General features: G+C 42.6%; 1 protein-coding gene across 2 annotated transcripts in view; it reads right to left on the bottom strand.

Moving 5' to 3' along the window:
- LOC109907461 (atrial natriuretic peptide receptor 1-like) overlaps positions 1 to 22,210 on the bottom strand; it is a 117,500-nt gene extending 95,290 nt beyond the window's left edge. Inside the window, exons 1-3 of one of the 2 annotated variants that reach the window (XM_031793557.1) lie at positions 22,092 to 22,210; positions 19,705 to 19,819; positions 17,798 to 18,580 (exon numbers count right to left, since the gene is read on the bottom strand). In XM_031793557.1, the coding sequence (XP_031649417.1) occupies positions 17,798 to 18,566 (769 nt within the window). In that variant the 5' untranslated portion in view covers positions 18,567 to 18,580; positions 19,705 to 19,819; positions 22,092 to 22,210. Of the gene's footprint in view, positions 1 to 17,797; positions 18,581 to 19,704; positions 20,517 to 22,091 lie in introns of those variants that run through there. The other variant, XM_020505423.2, reaches the window with a different exon arrangement.
- Positions 22,211 to 22,438: the final 228 nt, after the last annotated feature.

Genomic DNA, 22,438 nt, shown 5'->3' with positions numbered 1-22,438 from the left:
AAGACAAAGGAGTAGAGAGAGTTCTTTGGCGTCCACTTCACCCAGGACTTGTCATGACAAGTCTCGTTAAGAGGGCGCAACAGCATCTCTACTTCCTCAGGCGGCTGAAGAAATTTGGCATGCCGCCCCGGGTCCTCTCCAAATTCAACCGTTGCACCATCGATAGCATCCTGACCAGTCACGTCCTGGTATGGAAATTTCTCCATCAATGACCGTACGTATCATAACGCATTCTGTTACAGAAAATCTCAATATGGGAAACACCAGATGATTTGAAAGCCAGCCAGCCACATCAAAAATGGCTGGGGAAAGACAATACGCCTATTAATGAAATACTTAAACAACTACTAAGGCATAACACATCCTAAACAAAGTACTTTTTGGTAACTCTAGATGGAATATATTTTTAAAGAAAGTTAGACTAGGACAAACTTGCAGATAGCATTTATTTCCTGTATTAAAAATGGTCTGAATGGTCACCCATTGTTATGTTGCACCATTTTTGACAATTATCTGTGAAGGCAGATACAAAAATGTGCTCCTAACACATTGAAAAGCGGAATCATTCATTAATTTCATGCTGTTGAGACACATTTGTCACACTCTGTTAGCTAAAGGCATTACGCTCTGCCCTCCATTTACACTGGCTCACAGTTGATCAGCCGGCACCTGCCGAGAAGAAGAAGCTATGAGTCTAAAGACGACTCGAACCATTGAAAATAGCTCTCTTCACCACACAAGTTGCACGTTTTCAGAAACGTTGTTCTATATACAACCAGACCTGGCTTCAGATGGTATAGTATTTGTTGTCTTTCAAATACTTTGGCTGCACTTGATTGCACTTGTCTGGCTAAATGGAATAGTCCCAAAAGTACAAACCCCATCAATTTGGCATTCCTGGCATGATCAATCAAATGCCCAAATATTTTAAAGAAAACTAGTAAACTGTTTGATTCTAGATCTGCACACAACACTTCTGTTAGAATAAACAGAATAAGAATAACTGGGCCCAAAATCTTTCTTCTCGAGCAGGTGGCGTCTTTTCTTTTTTTCCTCTCTTCAAGCGAGGAGTGTTTGTATGGAGGTCAATGAGACTGCTCAATTTGGTTAACAAAAAATGTAATTGCTTATTTGCTTAATGTGGCTTATTTGATCGAATAGAAGTTTCATAATGATTAGGTTGTGACCAGTGTACTGATTATACAGTGCATTTGGGAAAGTGTTCAGACCCCTTGACTTTTTCCACATTTTGTTAAGTTACAGCCTTATACTAAAATTGATTGAATTGTTTTTCCCCCTTCATCAATCTACACACAATACGCCATAATAACAAAGCAAAAACATGTTTGTTAGACATTTTTGTTGTTGTATTACAAATAAAAAACTAATATCACATTTACATAAGCATTCAGACCCTTTACTCAGTATCAATCAATCAATCAATCAATCAGTACTTTGTTGAAGCACCTTTGCAAGCGATTACAGCCTACAGTCTTCTTGGGTATGACACCAAAAGCTTGGCACACCTGTATTTGGGGAGTTTGTCCCATTCTTCTCTGCAAATTCTCTCAAGCTCTGTGAGGTTGGATGGGGAGCGTCGTTGCACATCCATTTTCAGGTCTTTTCGGAGATGTTCAACCGGGTTCAAATCCGGGCTCTGGTTAGGCCACTCGAGGACATTCAGAGACTTGTCCCGAAGCCACTCCTGCGTTGTCTTGGCTGTGTGCTTATGGTCATTGTCCTGTTGGAAGGTGAACCTTCACCAGAGTCTGAGGTCTTGAGCATTCTGGAACAGGTTTTCATCAAGGATCTCTCTCTCTTTTGGCAAACTCCAAGCGGGCTGCCATGTGCCTTTTACTGAGGAGTGGCTGCCATCTGGCAACTCTACCATAAAGGCCTGATTGGTGGAGTGCTGCAGAGATGGTTGTCCTACTGGATGGTTCTCCCATCTCCACAGAGGTTCTCCCATCTCCACAGAGGTACTCTGGAGCTCTGTCAGAGTGACCATCGGTTTCTTGGTCCCCTCCCTGACCAAGGCCCTTCTCCCCCAATTGCTCAGTTTGGCCAGGTGGGCAGCTCTAGGAGGAGTCTTGGTGGTTCCAAACTTCTCCATTTAAGAATGATGGAGGCCACTGTGTTCTTGGGGACCTTCAATGCTGCAGAAATGTTTTTGGTACACTTCCCCAGATCTGTGTCTCAACACAATCCTGTCTCGGAGCTCTACAGACAATTCCTTCGACCTCATGGCTTGGTTTTTGCTCTGACATGCACTGTCAACTGCGGGGCCTTATATAGATAGGTGTGTGCCTTTCCAAATCATGCCCAATTAATAGAATATTTCACAGGTGGATTCTAATCAAGTTGTAGAAACATCTCAAGGATGATCAATGGAAATAGGAAGCACCTGAGCTCAATTTTGCATCTAATAGCAAAGGGTCTGAATACTAAATAAGGTATTTCTGTTTTTTTTTATTATAAATCTGCAAAAAGTTTTAACTTGTTTTTGGTTTGTCATTATTGGGTATTGTGGGTAGATGGATGCAGAAAACAATTAATTTAATCAATTTTAGAATAAGACTGTAATACAACAAAATATGGAAAAAGGTAAGGGATCTGAATGCTTTCCCGAATGCACTGTAAGTATGACATGTGACATCCCGGCAACTTTGAGAAAAAACACTTTTTATCAGTGTTTTGCCTGGTCATCACGAGTTACCAAAAAGCAAACCCTACCTAATTCTACAGTTTCTCTTATTAAAATGAGATTTGAAACCTAACCCCAACCACACTGCTAACCGTATGCCTAACCCTATTTAACATTTTTATTTTCATGAATTATTACAATACAGACAATTTTGACGTTGTGCCTGTTGTTCACACGCATTTCTGCCCTCTCATTGGCTAGAAGGGTCCAAACTGATCTTGCCTCCTCCCTACTGCCTTCCATTTTTTAATACACCTATTCAGTGTTAGAGCGGCCATTTGAGTATCTGGTCAATATAATGGATAATCTGTGGCATAAATCAACCTTTCTTGACCCTGAAAGAATCCATACTATACCTGGCAAAACAACCAGATGTACAGTCGTGGCCAAAAGTTTTGAGAATGACACAAATATTAATTTCACAAAGTCTGCTGCCTCAGTTTGTATGCATATTTGCATATACTCCAGAATGTTATGAAGAGTGATCAGATGAATTGCAATTAATTGCAAAGTCCCTCTTTGCCATGTAAATGAACTGAATCCCAAAAAACATTTCCACTGCATTTCAGCCTTGCCACAAAAGGACCAGCTGACATCATGTCAGTGAGTCTCTCGTTAAGTGTGAGTGTTGACGAGGACCAGGCGATCACTCTGTCATGCTGATCGAATAACAGACTGGAAGCTTCAAAAGGAGGGTGGTGCTTGGAATCATTGTTCTTTCTCTGTCAACAATGGTTACCTGCAAGGAAACACGTGCCGTCTTCATTGCTTTGCACAAAAAAAGATATTGCTGCCAGTAAGATTGCACCTAAATCAACCATTTATCGGATCATCAAGACCTTCAAGGAGAGCGGTTCAATTGTTGTGAAGAAGGCTTCAGGGCACCCAAGGAAGTCCAGCAAGTGCCAGGACCATCTCCTAAAGTTGATTCAGCTGCGGGATCGGGGCACCACCAGTATAGAGCTTGCTCAGGAATGGCAGCAGGCAGGTGTGAGTGCATCTGTACACACAGTGAGGTGAAGACTTTTGGAGGATGGCCTGATGTCAAGAAGGGCAGCAAAGAAGCCACTTCTCTCCAGGAAAAACATCAGGGACAGACTGATATTCTGCAAAAGGTACAGGGATTGGACTACTGAGGACAGGGGTAAAGTCATTTTCCCTGATGAATCCCCTTTCTGATTGTTTGGGGCATCCGGAAAATAGCTTGCCCGGAGAAGACAAGGTGAGCTCTACCATCAGTCCTGTGTCATGCCAACAGTAAACCATCCTGAGACCATTCATGTGTGGGGTTGCTTCTCAGCCAAGGGAGTGGGCTCACTCACAATTTTGCCTAAGAACACAGCCATGAACAAAGAATGGTACCAACGCATCCTCCAAGAGCAACTTCTCCCAACCATCCAGGAACAGTTTGGTGACGAACAATGCCTTTTCCATCATGATGGAGCACCTTGCCATAAGGCAAAAGTGATAACTAAGTGGCTCGGGGAACAAAACATTGATATTTTGGGTCCATGGCCAGGAAACTCCTCAGACCTTAATCCCGTTGAGATCTTGTGGTCAATCCTCAAGAGGCGGGTGGACAAACAAAAACCCACAAATTCTGACAAACTCCAAGCATTGATTATGCAAGAATGGGCTGCCATCAGTCAGGATGTGGCCCAGAAGTTAATTGACAACATGCCAGGGAGGATTGCAGAGGTTTTGAAAAAGAAGGGTTAACACTACAAATATTTACTCTTTGCATTAACTTCATGTAATTGTCAATGAAAGCCTTTGACACTTATGAAAGTGTCACGACTTCTACCGAAGGCGCTCGGCGTCACCGGTTTACTAGCCACCACCATCCCTTTTTCCTTTTCTGGTTGTTTTGTCTGTATTCCTTTTCACACCTGGTTTCATTTGCGTTTACTTCTGTGTATATATAGGGCACCTGTTGCCTGCCTTAGTTCGTGCGGGATTAAGCTTGTATGTATTTGCGCTCGATTATCTTTGATGTTTATTGTTTTCACTATTACGCACGTGTATGTAAGTGTCGGAACTGAGTTTGTTCCTCCTTGCGTTTTGCACGGGTTTCTGAATTGTTTTCACTATTACGCACGTGTATGTAAGTGTCGGAACTGTGGTTGTTCCTCCGTGCGTTTGCACGAGTTTCTGATTCTTCGAGAGCGTAGTTTTTGGATTTTCCTTTGTGCCATTTTTGTATTGGTGGACTATATGATTAAACACGCTTCTCAAAATTCCCGGCTCTCCTGCGCCTGGCTCCTACACCTCTCACCGACCGAGACGCACCTTATCACAGAAAGGCTTGTCTTTATACTTCAGTATTCCATAGTAACATCTGACAAAAATATCTAAAGACACTGAAGCAGCAAACTTTGTGGAAATTAATATTTCTGTCATTCTCAAAACTTTTGGCCACGACTGTACAGTTGAAGTCGGAAGTTTACATACACTTAGGTTGGAGTCATTAAAACTTGTTATTCAACTACTCCACAAATTTCTTGATAACAATCTATAGTTTGACAAGTCGGTTAGGACATCTACCTTGTGCATGGCACAATTTTTCCTACAATTGTTTCAAGACAGATTATTTCACTTATAATTCACTGTATCACAATTCCAGCGGATCAGAAGTATACATACACTGAGTTGACTGTGCCTTTAAACAGCTTGGAAAATTCCAGAAAATTCCATAATTGCTTTAGATGCATCTGTTAGGCTAATTGACATCATTTGAGTCAATTGGAGGTGCACCTGTTGATGTATTTCAAGGCCTACCTTCAAACTCAGTGCCTCTTTACTTGACATCATGGGAAAATCTAAAGAAATCAGCCAAGACCTCCGCAAGCCTGGTTCATTCTTGGGAGCAATTTCCAAATGCCTGAAGGTACCACGTTCATCTGTACAAACAATAGTACGCAAGCATAACACCATGGGATCACGCTGCTGTCATACTGCTCAGGAAGGAGATGCGTTCTGTCTCCTAGAGATGAACGTACTTTGGTGCGAAAAGTGCAAATCAATCCCAGAAGAAGAGCAAAGGACCTTGTGAAAATGCTGGAGAAAACTGGTACAAAGTATCTATATCCACAGTCAAACGAGTCCTATGTCGACATAAACTGAAAGGCCACTCAGCAAGGAAGAAGCCACTTCTCCAAAACCACCATAAAAAAGCCAAACTACAGTTTACAACTGCACATGGGGACAAAGATCATACTTTTTGGAAAAATGTCCTCTGGTCTGATGAAACAAAAATAGAACTGCTTGGCCATACTAACCATCGTTATGTTTGGAGGAAAAAGGGGGAGGCTTGCAAGCCGAAGAACACCATCCCAACCGTGAAGCACAGGGGTGGCAGAATCATGTTGTGGGTGTGCTTTGCTGCAGGAGGTAATGGTGCACTTCACAAAATAGATGGCTTCATGAGAAAGGAAAAAGATGTTGATATATTGAAGCAACATCTCAAGACATCAATCAGGAAGTTAAAGCTTGGTCACAAATGGGTCTTCCAAATGGACAATGACCCCAAGCATACTTCCAAAGTTGTGGCAAAATGGCTTAAGGACAACAAAGTCAAGCTATTGGAGTGGCCATCACAAAGCCCTGACCTCAATCCTATAGAAAATGTGTGGGCAGAACTGAAAAAGCGTGTGCGAGCAAGGAGGCCTACAAACCTGACTCAGTTACACTAGCTCTGTCAGGAGGAAAGGGCCAAAATTCACCCAACTTATTGTGGAAAGCTTGTGGAAGGCTACCCGAAACGTTTGACCCAAGTTTAATAATTTAAAGGCAATGCTACCGAATACTAATTGAGTGTATGTAAACTTCTGACCCCCTGGGAATGTGATGAAAGAAATAAAAGCTGAAATAAATCATTCTCTCTACTATAATTCTGACATTTCACATTCTTAAAATAAAAGTGGTGATCCAAACTGACCTAAGACAGGGAATTTTTACTAGGATTAAATGTCAGGAATTGTGAAAAACTGAGTTGAAATGTGTTTGGCTAAGGTGTATGTAAACTTCTGACTTCAACTGTATGTGGACAAAAATACCTCAACTGCCATAAGCAATTCCCTACCCTGAAACAACATATGCGTTAACGCCAAATGTAAAGCATCCAAGAAAGAGTCATTATTCTTAACAAATCCTGCCTGATTAAATTATTCTGCTGGATGTGGTCGTGAGGCGGGCTTGCGTAAATTAGACGGGGTGAGGGACTTAAGACTGAGGAGCTGGGAGACCACTTCATTACTGGAGGACGAGCTGCTCCATTTCTCACACACATTCGGTCTCTATTTATCTCTCCTTCCTTGTCCTCTCTTTCTTTATAATCACTCTCATTACTTATACGCGGTTGTCTATCTCCTCTTTCTCTTCCATCCCTCTCTCTTCTCTCTCTTTGCCTGTCTCTCTCTCTTTCTTTTTCCTTTCCCCCTTGTGCCCTTTTTCTCCGTCTCTCATATGGTCTCGCTTTCCATCTCGCCCCTCTCCCGTTCCCTCTCCTGTCCTCTTTGGGTAGATGTGGATGATGTGGATGTCCTCTGAGTGTCATCTGTCAGTGTTGATTTGTGGCTGCCCCGTGGAGAGGATTAATGAGGGTTGGGATGGGTGAGAGTTTCCAGATCTGTAGGGTCATTTCTGGTTAATGAAAGCCACATGTCAAACAGACTATTAACAACACATTGAAAAGGGTCTGAAAAACTGGATTTTATATAGCAGTATTAAACCTGCCAATCTTAATCACTACCCTATATACATGGATTTGTGTTGGTAAGATGCTTTTGTTTCACATAAGTGAAATGCAAAGTGCCCTAAGTATTCTGTAACCAATCAATACATCAACTAGGATATAAAACCTCACAATCTCAATGTCTACTTATCTTATCTTGAATAATCTCACATTCGCTCTTCGAAGGGGAAGGCTGGGTCAAAGCTACTATCAATCTTATATACAGGGATTTGTATGATTTAATATGCATTATCTTTACATACTGCAAAGTGCCCTGCCTAAATAATTTACAACCACAAACTGTACCCGGCTCGATGTACATAATACATCTCTTCTAGGGGTGAAGGTGAACAAGGACTGACTTTGTGTTAGTAAGTCATTTTATATTTGCTTCTTGCCAGGGAATATTAGCAGGTTGACTAAGCTCTCCGACATCGTTAAAATGTTTAGCTCAGTGGAACATTTCCATTCCGTCAAATCCATTTCTCTTGTGTCGAGGAAGCATCTCAGGCAGAGTTAGATTCTAGGTGGTGAAAGAAATGCAGCAGCAGGCCCATGTTGTTTACACACTACGTCCAGCACGTTGATGACGAGCGATGGCGGGCCTTGCATACGGCACACAGAAGCAATAACTGCCTCCCGTGTTTTGGCACATGCCACGTAGGCCTCAGATCTCCAGCGGCAATGATGGTCCCCTTTATTAGAGCCCACAAAAATGTCAGGAGCGTTTGCCAGGCTAATCGGACCAGCAATCTTTCTATCCATGTCATTCTCTACTGTATCAGCCGTTATAAATCAGGTAGGGTTAGACCCATCGCTCCTCTGTGTGTGTGTGTGTGTGTGTGTGCTGTGCCATTTAGCGAGGCATCCCCCCCGGAGCAGCGCTTCAGTGGTCCTTCAGCCAAACAACATGCTCCGTCAGTTGCGTAGTTGCGCCGGTGTCCAGGTGCATCGTCCTGTCTGAGTGTTAGGCCTAAACACTGACCCCCTCAGGTAGATTCCTCTTCAGCTATGTCTGGTCAAACTGCCCATCTAAGTTGGCTTTCACACCTGGTTCCATTGGAGGTCATGTTAGATTCAGGGTGTGTTTAGGGCTGTGGTGGTCACAAAATTTCATCAGCCAGTGACTGTCGAGCAAATAACTTCCGGTCTCACGGTAATTGACCGTTAGTTAACATAAAACATTTATCATCTTCTGGCTTCCACACATATCCTACAAGCCACTGATGCAGACCTTTGGAACATCTGCATTTTAAAAAGTCTAATTAATGAATGTAATATAGCCTAAACTATCACAATGAATCCATTATTTATTTTAGACAGGTCTAAAGAAACATGATGTGAAGAAAATGTAGTCTATTTCAGAAGAACAGAATAACATACTCTGAGGTGTGCTTATGTTAGGTACTGATCTGGCTATGCCATATGGCTGTGGGCTACACTAGTTCCATTTAGCAGATAAGATTTGCTTAGAATTTCATGGGATTATTTTGTAGTATGAAGAATACAATTGAATAAAATAGAAAGGATATTTTCTCCCAATGATTTGAGGGAGTGCGCACATGCGGCTATTCTGTGTTGAGCGGTTCACAACGAAATAGGTATTCCTATATGCTTAATTTAGTGTTATTTATGTAACTTTAGTCATGATACAAATGTTGGGATATATGTTTTGATTTTCAATACATTCTAAGGCTGCATGACGCGATTCTAATGATGATTTGAAAAAAGTTGCACGAAAGGCATGAGCTCTTATTTTTTGGACAGGCTGTACACACTTCATCAGTCTCTCATTCACAATTTGACAAGCACTTGGTAATGCCTCGAATTTCCCGACAGGATCCCCTTTGTGTGGCCGTAATGCCCCCTAAAAAATCCATGCCTTTGTGGCCAGTGGCTGTTGTGCCTTTGGGCTTAATATAATAATAATAATTACCTTCTACCTGCGTGGTGTTTGCACCTCTCACTCACGTGGCTCTCCATCACCTGATCGGGTCTTTCTCACAGGCTACAAGTGAAAACGGACACATCCTGGAAGTAACTGCGCACGTCCTTATCCAATTCCGAGGCAAATATTGAAGATATTGGAAGAACTGTCCACATGTACTTTTAGTCAGTCAACAAGACTAAAAGTAAATGTGTACTTCATTCCCATACTGACTTCCATGGACCATCTAAGGTGGGTATCTGTAAAACCTTGATAATTTGAAAGGGGTCGTTTGTTTTGTTTGAACAGGTGTGATAGCATTTTCATGCCAAAATGAGAAGAAAGAAAAGGCAACCTAGTTTGCCAATACAAAAAGGTGTTAGATTCCCAGCTGGTGTGAAAGTAATTCACACCAATTCAGAGAAGTTGGCCAATATCACATCATTTTGCCCCAGTGCACAAGGCATCGGGTTACCTTTTCAGTCGATATGACAACTCAACCAATGATAAACCTCTGTTCAAGCAATTTGCAATGATGACAGGGAGCGTATTCACTCCAAAACTTGTATCCCTTCAATTGACATCAAACAGTTGTGAGATAGTGGCAAATAAACAATTCCACAGAATCAGATGCGTCGCTAAAATTTTACACAGCATAATGAATGGGAAGGGTTGCTTTATTTGACATTATTTCATTTACGTGAAAACACTTCTAGCGATGCCCTTGCTTGCACATTCAATTTGTAGTTCAAATTAAATCATGCAAATCAAATCCAGGCAAGTTTATAAAAAAGTAAATACAGTGCATTCAGAAAGTATTCAGACCCCTTCATTTTCCACTTTGTTACGTTACCGTCTTATTCTAAAATGGATTAAATATGTTTTTTCCTCATCAAACAATACCCCATAAGTACAAAGCAAAAATAAGTTTAGAAATTTCTGCAAATGTATATATGTAAAAAAATGAAATATGACATTTACATAAGTATTCAGACCCTTTACTCAGTACTTTGTTGAAGCACCTTTGGCAGTGATTACAGCCTCGAGTCTTCTTGGGTATGACGCTACAAGCTGGGCACACCTGTATTTGGGGAGTTTCTCTCATTCTTCTCTGCAGATTCTATCAAGCTCTGTCAGGTTGGATGGGGAGGCGTCACAACACAGCTATTTTCTGGTCTCTCCAAAAATGTTAGATCATGTTCAAGTCTGAACTCTGGCTGGGCCACTCAAGGACATTCAGAGACTTGTCCCGAAGCCACTCCTACGTTGTCTTGGATGTGTGCTTAGTGTCGTTGTCCTGTTGGAAGGTGAACCTTCGCCCCAGTCTGAGCTCCTGAGTGCTCTGAAGTAGGTTTTCATCAAAGATTTCTGTACTTCACTCCGTTCATCTTTCCCTCGATTCTGACTAGTCTCCCAGTTCCCACAGCATGATGCTGCCACCACCATGCTTCACCGTAGAGATGGTGCCATGTTTCCTCCAGACGTGACGCTTGGTATTCAGGTAAAAGAGTTCAAACTTGGTTTCATCAGACCAGAGAATCTTGTTTCTCATGGTCTGAGAGTCCTTAAGGTGTCATGTGCCTTTTCCTGAAGAGTGGCTTTCGTCTGGCCACTCTACCATAAAGGCCTGATTGGTGGAGTGCTGCAGAGATGGTTGTCCTTCTGGAAGGTTCTCCCATCTCCACAGAGGAACTCTGGAGCTCTGTCAGAGTGACCATCTAGTTCTTGGTCACCTCCCTGACCAAGGCCCTTCCCCCCCTGATTGCTCAGTTTGGCCGGGCGTCCAGCTCTAGGAAGAGTCTTGGTGGTTCCAGACTTCTTCCATTTAAGAATGATGAAAGCCACTGTTTTCTTGGGGACCTTCAATGCCGCAGACATTTTTTGGTACCCTTCACCAGATCTGTAGCTCAACACAATCCTGTCTCGGAGCTCTGCGGACAATTACTTCGACCTCATGGCTTGGTTTTTGCTCTGACATGCACTGTTAACTGTGGGACCTTATGTAGATAGGTGGGTGCATTTCTAAATCATGTACAATCAATTGAATTTACCACAGGTGCAGTTCAATCAAGTTGTAGAAACATCTCAAGGATGATCAATGGAAACATGATGCACCTGAGCAAAATGTAAAGTCTCAAAGCAAATGGTCTGAATACTTATGTAAATAAGGTATTTCAGTTTTTATGTTTAATAAACTTGTTAAAGTGTCTAAAAACCTGTTTGTGCTTTGTCATTATGGGGTATTGTGTGTAAATTTATAAGGAAAAACCTTAATTTAATCAATTTTACAATAAGGCTGTAACGTAACAAAATATGGAAAGAGTGAAGGGGTCTGAATACTTTCCCCAAATGCACTGTATATGTCCGTTCTCGAAGTCCTGTCTTGTAAATCGTCTAGAGCAATTGCACGCCTTTTTTCTCATACGAGTCCAGTGATGTCAGTTAGATGCTTAGGTAAAAAGCTTAGCCTGCGATTTTGATCAACATTCAGATGTGTGGCTGGGAGTATTAGACATCTACACATCATTAGTCCACATGCATTAAATGTACCCTGTCAGATGCACATACATACACAGTAAGTAAGTATTCGGCGCACATGACAAATAAACTTTGATTTAATATGACATGAATTCGAACATATGGTTATTGTGTGATTTACAAAAGATTGAATCATACTCTGCCACTTGTATGTATTTGAATGTGGTGTGTGAGAGAGACAGACTGAGTGTTTCTGTGTGTTTGAGAGCAGGTGAAAGAGAGCGAGAGGGAATAGGAGAGAGCAACAATCTGGTGGTCACACTGACAGTTCCAATGTGCGCCAGAGGAAAATATACGACGCAGGAGGGCAGGTGATCGCTCCTGTCACGCCCACCTGTTCCTGCGCTCTGGCGCAGATGCTGCCCGTATCCATGGAAACTATCTCCTCAGCTCAGCCATGCTTGCGGATTCTCCTCTCCGTCAAACTTTCATCCTGGCACATCAGGAGGAGAATTTTTTTTTAAATGGACCGTCTATCCAAATACCTTGAAGGGTAAAACTCTCAAATCCAGCTAAGCTGAGGTTTAGACATAGTGAGCATTACAAAGCAGCTCTGTGCTTTCATTCACACTCCAGTTGCGTTTCTCCAGTTCTCTGTCTTGGCTATCTTGGTCTTTTTCTTTCTTTCTCCGAGACAGCCCTCATTGGCCAGGCCTCCGCCATCTCTTTACACTCATTTCTATGTTTTGAACAGATTGTTTTTGCAACTTTGTTTGCATAGCCCCAGGGCAGGTAATATTTAAAGTAAATTATTACCATTGGTCGAACATTTTACTTGGATGGGAAGATAAACAGCCAGGACTAAATCATTTGGAATGTGATTAAAGAAATACATCGCATATTTCCCTGGGAGCAAGATAGGACAAACTGTTTTCTCATTTCCCCTCGGGCTGTGTTTGACAAGCTGCCACATTCTGGTTCACTCTGTCTCCCGTTCTGGTGAGATTTATGACTCGACGGCAAATTAATGTTCTGATCCAAATACTCTTTACCGGCATAACTGTGACAGGTGAACGCTGCCAGGGCAATTACAAGTAATAATGGAACAAAGAGGAGGCTGGTGGGAGGAAATATAGGAGGACGGCTCATTGTAATGGCTGGAACGGAATCAATGGAATGGTACCAAACACATCAAACAACGTGTTTGACATCATTCCATTGATTCCATTTCAGCCACTACAATGAGCCCGTCCCTCCCATAGTTCCTCCCACCAGCCTCATCTGATGGAACAGCATTACAAAAGCTCTCCCAGCTAGCACATTTCGTTCCTTGCAAATTGTGGGAACGTATGTTTTTGGTTTAACATTGGTTGTGGGAACAAAGCCACATATTTCCTGACTGGTAAAAAATAAATAAATAATGTTCTGAGAACAGAAGTGAACATTTTGCCTGTTCTGGGGATATTTATTTTTATGTTACAGGTAGGTTCTGAGAACTTTTTCTCTGGCTCCTTGAAAGTTTTCCTCTAAGGTTTTCTTAATGCTCTGAGAAATGGGAGTTTTATTTAGTAACTTCCTTAAAACTTTCACTGAATATTTCAATAAGACTTAAATAAAACTGCTAGCTTCTTTTGGGTGAACTTTTTTGTTTTGTTTTACACCAAGCACAGATAGGACACATGGAAATTAATTTCCTTAGGCAGTAAATCATGCAAACACATTTATTTTTTGCTGTGACATGGCATCAGTGAGATTTCAACCTATAATCTTCTTAAAATCAGGTGTGGCCAATTAGTGGGTGCAGCCAACACACCTGGACACACTTAACAAGATAGTTGTGTTGATGCTGAGAAGGGAATGTATATGCTTTTAAATAACATTCTTAGAATGTTCTCTGAATTTTACTAAACTTTTCTGTTTTTTATGGAAAGTTCTTAATGTTCTCGGGAACAATTTGAGAACATTACTTGAAATAGAATCATGATGAAACCTGTTGGAAACGTTATGCCGAAGTACTGAAATTCTCACAGAAGAACATTGTTTCTTAACGTTCTCTGAACTATTTGAAAACATTTTCAATGTCAAACCAGATGAAGATTATTCCTAGAACACTACCAAAATTGAAATTAAAATAGAACTATGTTTGAACTTTTAGGAAACATTATGTTAAAGTAATGAAATACCAAGAAAATAATGTATTTTTGTCAGGTTCTTTAAAATGTGTTGAGAATGTTCCGAAGTCAAGTAACTATCCTCCACCATTCCCAGAAAGTTGGGTTGTATGTAGAATTTTTTTTTTAAAAACATAGGACAACCAGGCTTTTACCATGCTCTAAGAAACATATGGTTCTCAGAACATTATATGCTAGCTGGGCTCTCTTTCTATGTTTAAATGTCTTTCTAACAGTATCGCTCTTAATCTCTCTCTCTCAGTCCCCTTCTCTTGCCTTCCAGTCTAACAAACCGACACAATCCCCAGCTGTGATTTGCTAAATGCTGCTGGGGGGGTAAACACAACGGAAGAGACAGCCACAGCACCACCAAGTAATTCCACGCTGTTTGAATTAGGGGAGCTCTCCGCCTCCACTGCAACTCAAAGCGCCAGAGAAACCAGGCTGATTTTTCTTCCTTTTAAATGGGACTAAATGGGACTGCTGGCTCTGATATAGAGCACTGCTTGCAAATCACTTAATCAAATGACGTTGTTTCCTTTTACCATCAGGCTTATATCATTCCAGAGGCCCTGGGGCTTGGACAGGCTACAACCGGGAAAAACACAACAGGAAAAAAACAATGGAATATTGTCCACAGGGCTAGCATATTGATATAATTATTCATTTTAAACTGTTGATTCTGGCCAATTAAGAGTGGTTCCCATTGGTTTCCTAACCTCTTGAAGCGGTGATTGGTGGAGGGATTCTGAGGGGACACTGATGGTACGGTCTTATTTTGACCAACCACGAAAAGTTTAGGCTCCTAGTGAGGGAGGGTGAGTGCAGCGAAGATCATGTGAGAACTGAGCATCCTTCAACAATGGACTGGGATAAAGCAGAGGAGTCAGCCATCCCTCTTCTCTCTCCTTCTCTCTCCCACCCACCATCACTCCGCCCCCAGCCTGGTCAGCTTAGCCTGCGAATTGATTCCCGGTTGCTTGGGAGACAAACGACTGTTTGACACAGTCAATAAACTCAGATGGTGGTCATACGGGGCCGATCCCAGAAATAGCCTTATAAAACAGTGGCCAAGAAGAACAAAAAGTCAGGATAAATTATGTTTCACAGGAAATACCTTTGTGTCAGAAATGTCCTGAGCAGTTTCCCTTATAAAGTCAAAGAGGGGCCACTGGCTACACCTCTTGCTTAAGTTTGGGACTTTTAATTAAGAATGTTGTCGTACCCATGTGGGAACTGGGGGAGTGGAATACAGGAAACTGGCTGGGGCTGGGCACGGTGTGAGGAGGGAGGTGGTTCCCAACAGGGCAGTTATACCACCTACATTCTAACATTCAAGTTCACGTAATGTCCTCTGTCTCAGAAACTACGAGCCACACTTCCACACTATCACATTTCCACATTTACATCTGTGCAGCCAGTCAAATAAAATGAAAGAGGCCATGTTAGTATATGACCAAATAGAGGAAGTCAAAACTAAAAATCTATGGATAACGATGAGTTCTGATCATTCAGTGCGCTTTCAAGTACCTTCTTCAGCGTGTCCCGAGGCTAAGAAGAAAAAGTAATGGAGCCACAAAGTACTGGCAACAGAAATGCATGTCTGCATGTGTCAAAGAAAACAGACAACACATTCTCCATTACAATTAAACTAGCACCGATCAAGCATTCCCATTGACACATTCCTTTCAATCAATACATGGACGCCTCACCCAACTAAAGACAGTTACTTTCTGGGTTAATTCCAAAATCAATAATGATATGGTGTGAGAAAATGCAAATGACAGCGCATGTCAACACATGAACTAGCCAATTATCGAATTAAAGCGACATCCATTAACTGCACTCTCAAACTTCATATTGGAGATATTGATTGCTTGGTGGCGGTTCAGTTAAGGGTGCTAGCCAGGGAGCACTTAATTAGTTACAGATTTGAAATAACAATGAAGCGCTCGAGTACCTAATAAGGTTATCTGTATGCCAAGTGGAGTTGCCTCTGTTGAAGTTTCCCGCAACTTAGAGTGTGTGTGTGTGTGTGTGTGTGTGTGTGTGTGTGTGTGTGTGTGTGTGTGTGTGTGTGTGTGTGTGTGTGTGTGTGTGTGTGTGTGTGTGTGTGTGTGTGTGTGTGTGCATGTGAGAGAGTTTTCAGGAACATGTTCTGTCAGCATTTCCTAGACGCCTCTACTTATCTCCTAGACTTTAGCGCTTGTGGAGGCACCTTTAATGGTCTCGGCAGCAGCAAGGCGATACCAGCAGAACTTTCTGCACATCTGAGCAGAAACAGCGAGGCTCCTCACACCTGCAGACACAGTCCCAGACGCATCAACTCTTTATGGGAAGAAATGTGGTAGGTTGTGGTGTCAGAATGTGCACAGGGTGTTCCCCTGCTGCCATGTGGATAGGACCACTGACACACACGGAGTTAAAGCGGAGGGGTTGGACTCGTTATGATTCATCCATAGCCCAACAAAGCAGAGAGCACTATTCTATTCCCACACTATATGATTCAATATTTTAACCCTTTCAACACCATTATATTTTAACACTTGCCATCTCTCGGTCAGTAGGCCTAAGCCCTCTTACTATTTGCAATCTCTCTCTCACTATCCTGTTTCCTCCATTGTACTGTATCTTTCACAGACCTATCGCTTTGCTTGTGCACACCCTCTCTTTTTCACTCTCTCTAACTCCCTGCCATGATTTATTGTTCCCCACGCTGAAATCGGGGAGGGGACTGAGGACTTGTCTCCATCCGTTAGTATGTTAGTACGTTAGTGCATTAGTCACATGTGACATCTCAGACAGCACTGGCCCGATTTTGACGAATTTTGGGTGAGTGATGCGTAGAAATCCGGCGTTTACAAAATGACGCCGATTGGCCAGATGGTGGCGCTATGACAAGAGATTGAAAATGCAAACTTTGAAAGGTCACGCCCCTCACCCTGTTTGACCTAAAGTTATGAAATTCGGTACGAAGGTCCCTCTCCTCACAAGGAAACAATGTGCCACAGGGACCCGTAAGGTCCGCCATGATGGATTTTTAGCCATTTCTATTTCCTCTTCCTACATTGTCATGCTGTCTGTTAAATGTGCGTTAACAGAAGTCCGTTTTCTCTCCCTCAATGTGTTGTGTTTTAATTGACATTGTGGCAAGTTAACAACTTTTCTCGCTCTGCCAGTACCATGCATTAATACGCTTTGGTCAAATTCTAGGTCTATCTGTTTATTGACTCACTAGGTCAATAAAACTTCAGCTCAAATATTATCATTCAATCTACTGGATTTAAACTGTGCATGTGAACTTATTCCTACATCTGGTAATTGAGACAATTAGTAAGTTGACAGGTCAATTTACAATAATGAAAACAGTGGTTGCAAATGAAAACAGCATACACATGTGGTCTTGAAATAAGGACCAACTGGGATTGACTGCTCTCTCCAGATTACAGAAATAATGGAATCAAAATACCATTACTGCCAAACAGCAATTAGTCAGGCCACTTATTTTCACATTCTACACATATGGCTTTAATGTGCGGACATTAACGTTCAGGCAAATCTTCTGCAAGCTGGGTTTGTGACCGATTGGGAGCTATGTTCTCAGGTTTTTTATAAAACCATGTCAACATGTATGTATCTGTAAGCAATTGTAAGAAGAAAAAAAACTTGATCAAGATGAGAACAAGGCTTAAACAGTCACCCAGATCAAGACAGAGGGTGTCCAGAATACTTTAGGTAGAAATAGGACAGAGGTCAGATGGACAGAGATTGGACTGGGAGCTCACCTCGGGCACTCTGGCTTATGTCACTGATGAGGTCATCATACTGGACGGGTCCAGTCTGCTCATTGAAGACCTTGTCTGCTGTGGTGATGTTGTCCAGCTGCAGCTGCGTGTACAGCCCCTCTGCCGTAAAGTAGTATGGCCGGTCGTCGTCTTTGTTGTCGCTGAACATGAGCATGGCGTGCCTGTGCCAGCCAAAATGGCGATGCAGGCGCACCCCAAACTCGCCCAGCTTCTTGTGTGTGGGGCCCGTGTTGGTGATGGACGTGTACATGTTGAAGCCGATGGCCGCTGCCCCGGCCGTCACCATGGGAACATCCCAGTGAGTGGTGAAGCGGCCCACAGGAGACGAAGCGTAGTCGCAGCCAGGCCCGATGAAGGCCCACGGGTCGTAGGAGAACTTGAGGTCCACGGCCACCAACGGCGCCACTGAGTCGGAGCAGACTCCATCTTTGCTTTCGCTGCTGTCGTAGACGATGCGGAGGCGGTGTCCCGGAAGCAGGGTGGGTTCGTCATTGACTCGCTCCAGAGCTCTGATCAGAGCGGGTCCCACGCGAGGCCAGGCCCACGGGTATTCAGTGTTGTGCAAAGGCAGGATAGCAGCCAGTGTCACATTCTGGGGCTCCGAAAGTCCATTGAACGACAGCTCGAGTTGGAGTGGTTCGGTCCTGAGGAGCGGGAAAACCAGAAACAGCAGAGGAAGTCCCAGTCGTCCCTGCCACCACCGAGTTCTAGTCTTCTGCATTGCTGGGTTGGGCTCAGGTATCACCATCAACCACAGGGGGGCTGGCAGGAACAAACACACAGAGTGCGTGAGGTGGCCTGTTAGTAATGATTTATAACATTATGACACAAGCCCCAACCCCCAGAGGTATTTGTGGCCTTCTAGTTTGAATGATTCTTCGATTCAGGTCAATTCTGTAGCAGGAATTTGAATAACCACTAGATGAGGCTATCAAAGTAGTGTTGAATTTATTCTACGTCAAATATCATGGAATTTGGATGGATGGAAGACTGAAAGAATAAGGGGAAAATAGAACGAGGGGATAAGATAAGTATCATGATATTAACAGGTTCTAATTTACTTATTTGGTGTGTGTGGATAAGACACATGCTATGATAAAGTTTGGCATTTGACTGGTTTGTGAGTGAGGCTGGCTACTAGATCTGTCACTGTATACTTAACTTTGAATATCTTATCTAGTAATTGCATAAGTTACGTCCTCATCTTTGCAAAGAAATAGGCTACTCCAAGTGTTTTTTATTGATTCATCAGATTACCTATGCAGGGATCATCAACTAGTTTCAGCCGCGGGCCAATCATTTTTTAGATGATCAGGTTGGAACTTAATTATAAATAATTTGTAGACTAAATAAATTGACCACAAGAAGCCCAAACAGATATAACATTTGACTAAAATATAATCATTTTAAACCTTGCTTACATTTGTATACGATCACATATCTTTTTTATTGAACTTTTATTTTATCAGGGAGTCATACTGAGACCAAGGTATATTTTACAGATGAGCCCTGAATTACAGAAAATACACACATAAAAATATAAATACAAAATGCATGCAGAGAAAAGCATGGTCATTAAAAAAAACACATTCACCAGTAAAAAGATCCTCAATCAGCTTTCTGATTTCTGAATATCTCTATTATGCGTGGGTATACTTTGAAGCGGATTACCAAAATTAAAATCACTTGGAGCTGATTTGCTGGTGTTAATAGTCGTTTATGTCCAACAAATAAAAACATATTATAAAAATAAAAGCTTTTTATTAATTATGTTTTTGCGCAGAAAACTTGGGGGTGGGGGGCAAATAAAATAACCCCACGGTCTGCCAAGTATTGCTTTAAACTTTACAGAATTAGCCAACATTTAATTAAAAGTACATTTTTACCTCAATATCGATGGTTATGTCTCGCCATTTTGTGTATCTCTTCCACAGATTGTCTCTGGACAGCCTATCGAGTTTCTTGGTAGAAGGTCTCCCGGTGACTCTCCCAGCAACTGTCCTGTCAATGGAAGATGTGAAGCTGTAAAGACATTGCGCCTCACGAGAGGGACATTTCGTTGCGCACCACTCGCACTAGAGTGCAAATCATTGATCTCCTAACTCCTTCAATTCAGGTTGAACTGTTGTCTTCTTGAATTGCCTACTTTAAAAAAACCGCAGAAACCGTTTTATATAAGAGCTATCTTATGTATGCCAGGAGCGTCTGCCAAGTAGGCTAGGCTATAAGCTAAATGGGCAACATTAGGCTGTAGGAAAACGTACTCTTAGCTCTGGCTGATATTTGGGATCATTAATAACACAATAGTTAGGTGAATATCTGCAGCAGGCTGCTGACTTATATCTTAATGTCTTATCACGTTCGTTATTTAGAATCTGAAGCCGCTGCTTCTTAGACTAAATTCCAACACGTTGTTTTGCTGTTCCTGTGAAGGCTGCGATTTTACTAGTCTCTTGTTGATTCCATTGAAGAAAATGGTAAAAAGTCGACATCAGCTAAACATCCAAAGTTAATCGAAGACGTCCGATGAACCGAGCTTGTCATTCTTTGAGGTGCGTGCGGTGGTTTCCTCTCTCCGCACATCGCCAACATTGAACTCAACTCAATCACACAGCAGCACACAAGGATCGATCTCTCACTCGCGCTGATGAATACGCAAGCGCTTGGGAGCTCCGGTCACAAGGGTAACCGGTGTGTGTGTGTGCGGCAGTGTGATATATTTGCTTTTGTGCACAGGGTTGGGAAGGGGGAGGCATATACCATTACATTACCATGTGGCATCAATAACAAGACATGTGTGCTGAATGGTTGGATGGGGAGCTGTGTCATTGCAGGCTAATGTATGCCAAAACGAACCTAAACATGATGTTTGAGTGTGTGTGTGTGTGTGTGTGTGTGTGTGTGTGTGTGTGTGTGTGTGTGTGTGTGTGTGTGTGTGTGTGTGTGTGTGTGTGTGTGTGTGTGTGTGTGTGTACGTGTGTGTGTGTGTGTGTGTGTGTGTGTGTGTGTGTGTGTGTGTGTGTGTGTGTGTGTGTGTGTGTGTTTGTGTGTGTGTATTCCCAAATGCATGTAAGGTAATAGTTTGGATATCAGGGCTGGTGATCTGATTTCCAGATAAATGCTTGATTGGTTGATGTGCACATCTGGAACCATTGTTCCTCAATCTGAGTATGCCAGCTGTGTTAGACCTTTGCAAAATATGCATTGTAAGGTTAACTGTGATTGCATATGGTAATCCAGTCACTCCTATTATGACCGGATACGATTGTAGGCTACTGTTTGTGACTTCTGCAAATGGACTCATATCAACAAAAATGTATCGAACAATTGCCTACTACCGACTGTCACTAAGCTAGGCTAAAAGCTCTTAAGAGTGAACCAAGGTAAAGCGGGATTTCTGCCCAACCCCCATTGACTTCCTGCATTTTAATCACATGCTCCTCTTCCTTTTCATTGTTCCACGTTTTTCCCCCCTCTTCCTCTCAATTAAAGTGTGCTATTTTTGTAAGTCCATTAAGCTTTTATAGCCACTTAGTCCCTCTCCCCCTCGCTCGTCTTCACTGCACTTTGTTTCATTTCACCTTGCCCCATCTTGGATCTTACATCACTTGCATGCGTGCTCTGCTCGCTGACAAACAACTTCCAGATCAATAAAGGGAAAACACAAGGAGCTCGTTGGCTTCCCGGACGCACGGCGACGGAAGAACGTGTGTATGCAGGGTGCCAAGTGCCATGGCGGCTCATAAATCACCCGCAGTATGTGTGCTGCCTGTACCTCCCACAGAGGAGGAGTGAGGTCACCACGCTCCTCTTACCCCCACACGTGTTTCCCTTGGCTAACATATGACCCTCCCCCACTGCTGTCCACCCATCTAGCCCCTTATCCTCTGGCCCAACCATCCCAAGCTGCACTCCAAAAAGGTTACAGGATATGGTTTACAAAACAGGATGGGGCACAGTGGCGAACTCCCTCTCTTCCCTGTGCCTCTTCCTGGATATTATCTCCAACCCCCCCCCCCCCCCCCCCCCTACATATACACACACACACACGATTAACTGGTGGATGACAACATAATACCTCAGGATAAATAAAAGGTTAAATAAACAAATAAAACATTATGATCCCAGTATCGTACACACTAACGTAAAGACATAGGACCAAAAAAACTCCCCAATTCCTTCATGTTTTGCTTTACTCCCTCTCTTGATGACTCTTTCCCTGCACTCCCACTAGCATTTCTTGCCCAGAGTGTATCATGTGATGATGCCTCACCTCTCTGGGTCCTCTTCCTTTCTCTTTGGTCTCTGTCCCTTTGAACCTGCCGACTCACACTGTTCCAAAGCTGCTAATGGTCTCAATGAGTGAAATGACGAGCCGAACATCGCTGTGGTGGCAGAAATGGATGTTGTTAGTGTGTGGTCGCGCACACACACATTTGTGGGTGTGTGTGGGTGTGAGAGAGTGCCTTGATCTTACTATAGAAGAAAATTAATTTCTGGCTACTTGCATCAATGATTCTGACATGATGCAGCTTCACTAATGAGGCTTTTCTTCACTATGTGTGTGTGTGTGTGTGTTTGCCTGTGTGTGGGAGTAAACTACAGTCTAGTAAAAATCAT

The sequence above is a fragment of the Oncorhynchus kisutch genome, linkage group LG17, assembly GCF_002021735.2.
Source record: "Oncorhynchus kisutch isolate 150728-3 linkage group LG17, Okis_V2, whole genome shotgun sequence".
In the NCBI taxonomy this organism is placed as follows: Eukaryota; Metazoa; Chordata; class Actinopteri; order Salmoniformes; family Salmonidae; genus Oncorhynchus; species Oncorhynchus kisutch.
This window is presented reverse-complemented; position numbering and strand designations above follow the sequence as displayed.